Here is an 11,147-nt window from a genome sequence, read left to right as displayed (position 1 = left end):
TACCCTACACAGTTGGAAACTTGTTGTATGTCATTATTTTTTCGTACCTTTATATAGTCATTCTCTTGCACATCTGTGATGAAATTTGCCAAAAAAATGTACTATGGATGGAAAGCTGCTTAATTTGGGATTTCTCAACCTAGTTATCCTGTATTTGAGAGAAGAGTGCCCTATCCAGACACTTGTAAGATATGATAGAACTAATAGCTGTACATTGAAGTTATTTGTATAAATACTTGAAAAACACACCTACAAAACAAGAAGGAAAATGCTGCTATTTTGGGGGATAATGGCTAGTCTTCTCAAGGAAGGAATACTCTAATTCTAGTTCCACTCCAGTGGATATTTTTGTATAATAAAAGAAACAGCTACAGCAGGAAGATGTGACAAAGATCCAGAACACTGCAGAAGCTGAGGGGAGTATGGCTTAGTAATGAGAAGTGGAAGACCTAATTGTGCATCCTCGCGGTAAATAAGATAGAATAAATCAGGCTAGCATCTTTCGAATTTCAGAGGAGTGCTACAGGGCTTAGAAAGAGAAGGAGCTGTGTTGTTTCTTTGTTCCTAATATTGTAGGAAAATTTTATGAGGTCGGAGGTTTTCTAATAAAGAGAATAATTATTCCTGAAAAGTTTGACTTTTGAAAAAAGACAATATTCTGACTAGACATACTAGGAAGAATTTCAAGCAGCTGTTCCTGAAATAAAAACTCTGTAAGGTATGGACAACCTAATTCATCTTAGTCAAGGCCTTAGCAATTCCACAGCCAGGTAATTTGTCATTTTTCCATTGTGTCAGAGAATTCAGTGTTTCTGCCACATACTTTGATGTTTTGTTGAAGCCAGCTATCTTACACTTTGTTTTCTTTCTACTAAAATGTACTTATGGCCTCCTTTTTCATCGCAGTTATGTCATATTGTGAATGTTTCTGAAATAAAGAGCGTACTATTTATCCTGGTTTATGGAACTAAGCAACAGAGATCTTTTGCAGCCAGAGTGGAATCTGTTTTATAAGTAGCTGATAAGTAGGCAAATGAAAAGCAGGTCAGTAGATGATGTTGGAGAAGTGTAGTTATCTTGCCTGGCAAGTATAGCATAAGATCCGTGCTGGAAAATAATCCTAGTAAAAAGAATAATTATCATCTCCCCACATAAATTCCTAGCTTTCCTTGTTTTCCATAGAAATTTTTGTTTACGTGTGAACAAAAGCAGATGTAGGGAAGAAAGGTGTTTGATAGAGTTAGTGTTTTCAGTTCTGAAAGATTAAGGTTGCTGACATAATACAGGGCACAGAGGACCCAAACAAGTAGTAATAATAGTAGTAATTATCTCTCACATAGTACCTTTCATTTCAAGGTGGTCAATATTATATTTTCATGCTGTGGGTAGGAAAAGGTGGAGAGGAAAAAGGTAGTTTGTGTAAGGCCACCAAACAGACCGGTGGCAAAGTTGAGTTTTCTGTGTTCCAAGCCAAATTTGAGTCTCAAAACCGTAGTTGATTTAACTAATAATGGAAGTATCTTTCTAATATTTTCCTTTAAAGAGATGAGAGGGTAGCCAAATAATAATTCGATTGCTTTTTTGAGGTATATAGATTTGAAAAATTGAGACATTATTTTGGCTGTTTGCAAAAAGCTGAAAATAAGTCACTTTCATTACTTTCGAAAGATGTATTTGATTACACAGGCATCATCCATTATTGTTTCATTTACTGCATATATCCTGAAGTGTTTTTAACTTGAAAATAAGGCTTAGAAGCCCTTAATAAGCCAGTGTGTTCACATACTGTTTGACATAGAATAACTTTTTTCTTATTGCCAGATTTTTAATGTAAAATATACCTAAAACAAGATAGAATGATGAATATTGAGATCTGTCACATATTTTGCAGGTGGGAGAGAAAACTGCAAGCATTATAATCGGAGTCTGTCAGATAAAAATATATAATAAAATATGAGCCATTTGTATCTCCTGCTACTCTTATCAGTCAGGTAGTCTATCATGTCTGCCCATTTTTAATATATTCTCTGAGAGTAACTTCCTTTTCTTGATGCAGTTTCCTGTCTTCCATTTGTGGCATAAACCTTCATAATCCACCTGTAGATAATTAGGAGTAGATTGTATTATAACTTTCCTAGATTAGTTTAGAAACATGAATGGTGTGTCTAAAGTCTTGAGAAACTTTGGGATTTCTTTCTGTGTTCTTTCTGTCACAAAGACCCTAATGTAAATAATTGTGAAGCATTTTGTAGGAATACCTATAAATACAGAGCATGCTACTGCTCCCACTCTTCTTTATCCCCAGGAACGGGTTTTCTCTATCCCAATCTTTTTCTTCATCCACTGTGGCCAAAGGGGGAAGGGTTAAAGCTCATGGTTTAAGAATCCATGCTTTTGTAACCACCCTGAGACTACTGGCAACTCTTGTAATTAAAAACAGACATAAATTCTCTCATGTTTTTAGAAAAAATGAGAACAGGATCAGAGCTATCTGAAAGGCAAAGAAATACAAAATGATTTAATTGCAGTTTCACCAAGTCATTTCCCCCCATACCCAAATGCAGTTCTGCACCATTGGCAATTGTGCTAATAATCATGTCAGTTTATAAGCATCAGCACATACATTACAAAGTAGTGCTTAATTATCAATTAAATTTGAATTAATCTATTTTTTTTGTTGACTCTGAAAAAGAGATAAAGATTGGATTAATGTTCATTTTAATTTCCTTTTTCTTTTTTTTTAGATATATTATGCTTAATTCAGCCAATCAATGCATAAAAGATTTTTTTTCTTAAAACAACTGTTTTTGTATTGGTTGAAGGAAAGAGTATGTTTGTTTTTAGAATATTTAGAATGCAACAGGTTATTAATATTTCAGCAAAATAGTCCAATCTTTACGATAGGTTAGAATATTCAATTCCTATTTTTATTAAAAATTGATTCTTAAAAAAAATTTAAAAATTATTAAACCCGATGAATGATTGTGCCTGTCTGTGCGCAGCTGCATACAATTCCCATTGCATTGGAAATGAGTGGGACCTCGGGAATGTCATGAAAGCTTACCATTCCACAAATTGTTTTCTTCTTCCGCCTTTCACTCCATTGATTTTGTTCTGACACCATTCTGTCTTGGCATTTATGAAGCAGGTACTGGAATTAAAGTTTAAATGTTAGAAATTACAGTTGATGGGATAAGAAGAAAGTAACCTTTTTAGATTTATACTGTTTATGTTTGGAGAATAAAATAGTTATGCAAAAACTGCTTTGCAGGTGTAATTTTTTTAAGAGTTGCTGAATGTAGAAAATAGTCATCACAGCCAAGTTACTACCTGTGAAAATATGTGATCAAACCATTAAGGACAAACCCATAATATGATTAATTCAGCTTCAATTTGTTAGTGCGTCAAAGTACTTTAATAGAATCATGGAATATATGGCAGGAAGAGTTGTCAGAGATTGTCTTGTCCGTCTCCAAGCCTTAGAGCTACCTGTCACTCCTGACAGGTATTTGACCAGTCATTCATAAAAATGTCAAGTGATAGAAAGTCTCTCCCAAGACAAACTATGCCAAATTGGGGAACAGTTTGGAACTGGCAGAAATGCAAAAACTGCCTTCACAGGCAGCAACCACATGTCTGAATGAGTCTTGGTTTTTTTCTGTCTGAAGATAGTGCCTGGAAAACCATGAGGATGCCTGAAGCACTGTCAGAAGAAATCCTGGGCATACCCAGAGCACACATACACTGTGGTGTACACCGTATCTGCAGTTAGTCTGATAGTTGCTGAAAATGTCGGTCTCGCTTTGTATGCCTGACAGAGTAGATCTGTTATGTATGTCTTGTTTCCAGGAGATATTAGATGGACTTACGCATGTGTGCATACAGGATGTATATGACACTTGAAATTTTCAGACCCGCTCTTAAGTGTTATATAATTGCTCTGAGAGCACTAGGTCCCGAATGTCCCCAGAACACTGCATTTACTGACCCACATGCAAACCTGTTGCATAGTGTATGAACACTTACTTCTCTCTGCAGGATCTTAGATAGATGCAATAGTTGAGCACTTAATTACTGTTAGATGGTCTTAAAGTCTAGCCTAAATTTTATTTGTTGTAGCTTAAGCTGCTTACTTTTTGTCCTCCCCACAGTGGAAATACGTAAGAGTTACTTTTTTCTCTTAGATGTTATATCACTCCTCTGTAATTTTTTTCTTTGGATTGAATAATCAAATTCTGTCGGCCTTACTTTGTTATTTGTGTTTTGTAGACCTCTGATTATTCTCATTTCTCTCCTTTGCTGTCTCTCCACATTTTTGAAGTGTAGTGTTCAAAACTGGACACAATTACTCCAACCGAGAACCTTATTGGTACCAAATAGAAAGATTACCCAGTCCTTAGAGATGATTCTCTTCTTTTACATCCCAATATGACGTTTCCTTTTCATAACGGCGTGGTATCGTTGAGTCATGCTCTGTTTCTGGTGCACCAAAATCCCCATATCTTTTCCTGTAGAGCTGCTGTCTGACCAGTCCTTCCCCAGTCTATGCATTTGTACAGTTGTTTCTCCCTGCTTGTAGAACTTCGCATTCTCTCTATTTAAACTTCATCATTTCTTTCAGTTTCTCCGGTTTATCAAAACTTTCTTTTAAACCTATTGTCACTTGTACTAATGCAAAGCTGTGAATGATGTATATGCTGTAATATGATATGTGATGTGAATGTATCACGGTCTATGCACATTTAATAAGCAGTCTATCCATCCCATTATGCAGATTATGATTGTAGTTCAGTGACAACACTGCATGGTTTTGGAACAAGGTCAGAAGGGAGCCTGAGAAATTGTGCTCACTACCCATTTTCAGTTTAACAAACACTCAAAGTAGTTACCAAGTTGAGTACAATTTTTATGGTCAATTGTACAGCCAAGTGATCGTGATTTTGTCTAGGTCGCACTTCCCTAGCTTTCTTGTAAGATATCATGAGAAACATTGACAAAAGCCTTACTAAAACCATTGTAACTAACATCTACTTTTTGTTCCCAATGCACAATAGCTGTCACCCTGTTACAGAAACACGCACATTGGTTTAGTATGTTTTTTTTTTTCCCCCTCCTGACAATTTCATGTTAGCTGTTACTCATTTTATTGCTATCTTCTAGTTTTTTATAAATAGTTTAATGGTGGAAGTAGTTCTGGGTTTTTTTTCCCTTGAAATAGAAATTCAACTGAGTCGTATAATGCTGTAATTACTTGTATCTAATAAAAAAGATTAATTAAACACTGTTTGCAAATGCCACTAGAGAGCTCTATATTTCTTGAAGACAGAAAAGTTAATTCTTCTGTACAGCAAGATGGCAAAACAGAGCTAAACAATAGATTTTTTTTTTTTGACAGTGTTAACTTTAATTTATAAAGATTAGGTTTCTGTTGGAAGTTGAAAAGACCAGTTTAGGTTTCATGTTTCCAAAAATAAAGTATATCTGATTTTACAGTGGTGATGGTGACCAGTGAAGAGAGAGATAGTGCAAGTGTACAGGATATGAATGAAGAGTCTTGCTTGTAGACAGAGATTTTTCTTCATGGCTAGGACACAAATTTCAAGTGTTTCCAGAGATGCTTTTGCTCAGTCATAAAGAAAGATGAATCCTGGAAAAAAATTTTAATTGGTTTATAATTTGAACATTTTTTTCCACAGGGGCACTTTTCCACTTAGATTTCCTTTTGAACTCTGTTTGTTTATCTAGAAGGTAAAGTCTGTTTCAACAAATTGGCAAGTAATCTGACCCATGGGGAAACTGAGGCACTAGTTTATTATGAAAATGTGAAAATAAACTGGATCAACTGATGAAGCCTCCAGAAAGATTTGTAAAATACTGGACTCTAGAATCAAGTGTAGGTATGAGCACAGTTCAAATGAATATATATCAACCTAACTCATGTTTCAATGTTTGTGGTGTTTTGAATCTCCCACTGTTTCATGGATTTCTTCGAAGGATAAGTGTATGGACAGGTTATAGCTTTACAGCTTATATAACTGCTTTAGGGCTTTAGAATACATTTCACTGATCTCTGAACAGTTTCTATAGCAGGTCTGATGATTAATTTTATTATGAGGTCTACAGAATTCAGTTTACGCATTTCAAACAGATTTTCTTTCTTGATGTGGCAGTTGCATCTGACACCAATTGGTAACAGCAGTCTTTTTGATCTTTTTTTTCCCCCCTGGAGTCCCCATGATTTACAAGTTATTGTTAACAATTAGTCATTTGAGTGTGAGGTTCAGTATTGGCAATGTTGGAAGGAATTTTAAGTTTGAAATGTCCATGCTGTTTGACCCGTCTCTCTCTGTACTTTGTTTTCTTTCATGTGGAACAGGTGAATTGGTTCTCTTCGGTAATTGTGCACTGACTGTTCAGGGCACAATAAGTGTGCTCATGTGCCATGACTAGACTGCTCTCTTTAAGTGAGCTTGAGAATCATCGTTAGTAGTTGCCATACTGTGGTACACCACAGTCATTGCTATTGTGGCATCTTGGACATAAGCTCGGTCCAGTACTTAAGTATAAAATTATCTTTCCCCACCCGAATTTTAAGAGAAAAGGTTGACAAGGCATCTCTTACAAGTTAAGTTATAGTTTTGGGAATAGAACAAAAGATAGGGAAATAAGTGAAGCAGACCATTACACAGGCAGAGGTATAGTCAGTGCTCAGGGGTGCAAATTAGGTTTCTGAGGGAGGAAGGGTTTCTAGTGCACCCATTCTGCTGTGTCCCAGTAAGGTCAAAATACTTCATGGGAAAAACTTTGGAAGAACATTGTCTTAGATACAGGCCAAATTGTCTTTGACACACTTGGTAAGAATATAAGTATTTAGGAATGTATTATCTCCTGAAATTACTTTAATATTAAAGATACTCACTTGTTTAATCTGATATATTTGTGTGATATATCTCCTCTTCTCCTTTATCGCACTTTGCTCTGACAAGATAAAGTAAAAAGAAGCATGAATTTATTTACGCACAACAGAAACAATACAAGAAGACTTAGAACAATATATAAAGAGATCATAAAAACAGTCTGCCTTCAAAATATGTTGCATTAAGGTAGAAGCAATAACAGAGATCAGGGTTCTCTATTCTTTCCAGAAAGGCTATAAACATTGACAGCAGCAGAAGCAGAATTTTATACTCATTAAAGAACCCTATGCTACAAACAAGATTCAGCACTTAAGTGTTACAGGCAAATTATTTATATACCATGTTTTGATTTTCTTAGCTCTGCTTTGGTAATGCCGGTCAGCGTTTGGTCAGTTCAGCCTTGGGGAGTCTCTCTAGCATCACATCATATCAAGTCCACTTCATATCTTGCTACCATCTTGACTGTTGTACAGGTTTTGCATTGCCCAGAACTAGTCTGCTGTTTATTATCTAAGCTGGAAGAGAGTAAATCTCCCATTGCTTGTGTCTGGGAACCTACTATCTTTGTCCAGTCTTTTATTTTTTGTATTGTTCAGTATTTCTTTCTGGTCTGGCATTTATTTCATTTTTTTCCACTTTCAGTGCTTGTTATGAAAAGACCTTAATCAAGAAAAAAGATTCCTTTTATGTAAAGGCTAGAAATAATTTGTTTAGATTAAGAGTTTGAAAGTTTTGCTCTAAATTTAGAACCAGTAACTGAACCAGGTACCATGTAATCCTGGACTAACAGCTGAGTGGGAACAAAAAGTATATTTTTATCTGTGTGTGTATACACAAGTGACACTTTCATTTGCAGATTTTCTGATGAGTGCTGGATAAGGACAATATGTAACGCTTCCTTTTTGTTCTTTGTTGTCAGAAAAATTACGAGAAGTTGAGTCTTCATAACAGGAGCAGTGGAGCAGCCAGTTGCAAAAGTGATTTTTCAGAAAAAAATGACCTCCTAGCTGAAAGCTGTCAATCTGCATGTGGAAAAGATGAGGAAAGAACATATGAAGAAATCCTGGTAGAGGATCACAGCACTTCAGAGAACTCTGAGAAAGGTAGACATTAGCAAAAGAAGCATCAGAAATACTATTATGCTGGTCAGAGGTGGGTTAAAAGCTTCTTTGCTTTCATTTTTATGCACAGATATGTTATCTGAATTAGATGATGAGCTGGACGTATTGGACAACTCAAGCAGCTCCAGTTCAAGTAATTGGAAAGAGCCTGCTATTGGTAAGAATCATTAAGAATGAAACGTACACAACTTTCTAATAGCAAAGTAGTTATCTATTCCAAAATATTAGGGTATTTCATGATTTGTTGCAAGTTCATTATCTGTTGTGGGTGCTAAAGAAAAGAAAAATAAAATAACCGCTTCCGTGGCAGCCATTTCCAGTATAACACATTTTGCATCACAGTCTTTGTGTAGCTTGTTCCTGTGTTTTGCAGTAATGGCTATGAAAACTGGAATATTATTGGGCAACTTGCCAAAGAAGGTGTTTTTAGATTTGAAGCATAAGATAATTAGTGTTGATAAGAAACAGAAGGAAGACAGTTTGAAAACTTTTGTCTCAGTAACAATAGTGCTATGCAAATGAATAAATGGAGTGCCCTGTTAGAGGGTGTAAAAAAGAAACTTGAAAGAGGCAACCTTTAGCTGTCTAGATGTATTGACTGAATGGAACTGAAGGATTGCTTAATGATCATATTTGAATTAGGAAGGGATTATGTGACAAAACATAGCATTAATTCTGCCCGTAGTTATTTATGGTAATCAGATAGGAAAGCACCAGCTGTGTTGGGTATTATCTTAAGTAATAGTTTTCTGGATTATATTCTGAATATGAAAATTAAAAAAAAAAGAGATGTGAAACATCTGTAACCACTGTGAGCTACCTACTAAATTATGAGCTACCATGATCTACCTGTTAAATGGGATGGGATTCTGATTAGAGAAAATCAAAGAGCATTTTATACTAGAAGAAAAAGACTGATATTAGAGCTGAGCAAAATTTGAGATTTGCATTCATCCCATGAAGTTCTGATAGAAAGTCTGTGGGTGATTTAAATTCTGCTTTCAAAAGGTAAAGGGAGCGTAGTTGTCTGAAGATCAACAAATATTATTATTGCAAGGTTGCAGGCTTCAAAAAATGTAGAATAACATTATTTACCTGTTTGTAGTCCTATTTGCTGTCTGGATTTCCTTCAGATTTTGGCCTAGGTACTGAAGAAATATGAATGCTTTTAATTGAAATGTCTAGCCAAATATGATTTGATAATTCTACTTAAAACCCATTAATGTGATTTGCTAATTGTAAATGGATAGCTTGCGTACAGGCTGGAGGACCTGCAGCTAACCAGCCCTGAGTTTATTGTCAAAGTTTTCTTTAAAAAACTTTATCTGTTACTTTCTCGTGCTAAGAGACTAACAAGAGAAGTTTACAGGGTACAGGGAAGCCTGGTCTGACTGTGGGAGGGGGCTGCATAGAGGAACCTCTTGAAGAAAAGCAGCCTGTGGAGGCAATGTTCTATTTTGGTGTTTATGCTGAAGAATAACACATTGTGCATCTCCCAGAAATGTAATTCTTTGTGGGCTAGTTCAGCATTGTACACAGACATTTGAAATCTTTGTGTAGTTTGTAATTTGCCACACCCAAAGCATTACTGTTAATGATTTCCTTATTGTTAATTTTTCTTTGTTAAGATTTGGACATTAACAAAACATCAACTTTTTCTAATGTTGAAATATTTTTGTGCCAGGTTTCCATTGATTTAATGAAATATTTTAAGTGGAAAGATCCAGTCAGTTCCTATTAATCCCAGTAACTTTAATCAGCATTTCTAGAAGTTGTTGTCCATTTTCCTCTGAGCATGCACTTTAATAGTTATATAGATACTTCAGGATTGCTTTTTCAATAAAATAATTCTGAAGTCGTATGTTCTTAGATCACCTGTAATTTCTTCTTAATGCTGAAGTTAGCATTGTAGATCAGTTGTAATTAATGCTTGCAAATTAATTAATGCTGGAAAATTAATGCTGGAAAATCGACCAACTTTCATCTAGCTAACTTGGAAACTGCTAACATGAAAATACGAGTTTCAGTTAAGGGTATATTGATCAGGGTCTTGAAAGGGTTTGTCTAATCGTGCTGCCGTCACATCACTTTCAGAGAAAACATGATCTGCAAAAGTAGAAAAATAGCGCTCTAATTTAAAACCGGGATGGTATTTTGTAAAAAGGTGTGATAATGCTGAGTTGTTCAGTGGCACAGAAGCTGGTACGCATGTGAGTGACAGTGTGGTTAGCTTTTTTTATGGTCCACTAATTTTCATAATATTTTTAATAATTTTACATACCCTGTGCTTTTCAATTATGCTTTAAGAAAAGGATTATTGTAGACAATGTAGTTCTACAAGACCAGCTCCTTTAACAACTCCTAAGAGTTTAAATATTTACTCTGTATCTGGGAACACTTTTTAGAAAATATTTTTTGTTTCCTTGAATCCTGTTCATTTACACTGCAATCAGGGCAATGTCCTAAATACGTAGAAAGACTAGTTCTGTGTAAAATATGCTGTTAGAAAACCCTGTTCCCTAGGGTTTTATGTATTTGCCCTCTGACCTTCTTCACAATAAAAAGGTAAGCGTACAATAGGTCCCTTTCAGAATTGCTCCCCTGCTAGCTTTTCATGAGGCTACGAAGTCTCAATGCACAGTCCAGTTGTTGTGCTGTATCTTGCTTAGGGTTTTTTCTGTTACCTCATAATTTAGTATATGTTTCCAGTATTGGAGGAATCTCTGAACTTATCTAACCCGTGACTAATAAGCAAATATGTGGAGATGCAGGACTCCTTTCCTCGCGAAAATTTCTGCAATGCAATAGTATTCAGAGTTACCATGTAATGAAGAGATCACAGATTTGCCAGAAGAATATTCTAGTGATGTAACTCTAGAAAGGCCTCCTATTTCTTTCTTTGAACTTTTAGAAAAACTACTTGTTTACACAGTGCCAGGACTTGAGTCTTGTGCAGGTAATGCTCAAAGCAGTCAAAAGTATCCAGTTGAATAACTGGGGATTTCTAGAACTAGGTTACTCTCAAAATAGGAATTCTGCATGTTGTATGCAGCAAATGATTGAGCTCTGAGTTTAGGTCATCACTTAGCTCCAAATTTAACTATTTTTG

At 35.6% G+C, this 11,147-nt stretch overlaps 1 protein-coding gene across 1 annotated transcript in view; it reads left to right on the top strand.

The window, feature by feature from the left end:
- The window catches only part of NEK10 (NIMA related kinase 10), a 93,918-nt gene that overhangs the window by 61,045 nt on the left and 21,726 nt on the right, over positions 1-11,147 (top strand). Inside the window, exons 27-28 of the mRNA XM_074575073.1 lie at positions 7,837-8,020; positions 8,109-8,195. Coding sequence (XP_074431174.1) covers positions 7,837-8,020; positions 8,109-8,195 — 271 coding nt within the window. The remainder of the gene's footprint in view (positions 1-7,836; positions 8,021-8,108; positions 8,196-11,147) is intronic.

This window comes from Larus michahellis, chromosome 2 (assembly GCF_964199755.1).
Source record: "Larus michahellis chromosome 2, bLarMic1.1, whole genome shotgun sequence".
NCBI lineage: Eukaryota > Metazoa > Chordata > Aves > Charadriiformes > Laridae > Larus > Larus michahellis.
The sequence above is the reverse complement of the archived record's forward strand: the minus strand, read 5'-3'. Positions and strand labels throughout refer to the sequence as shown.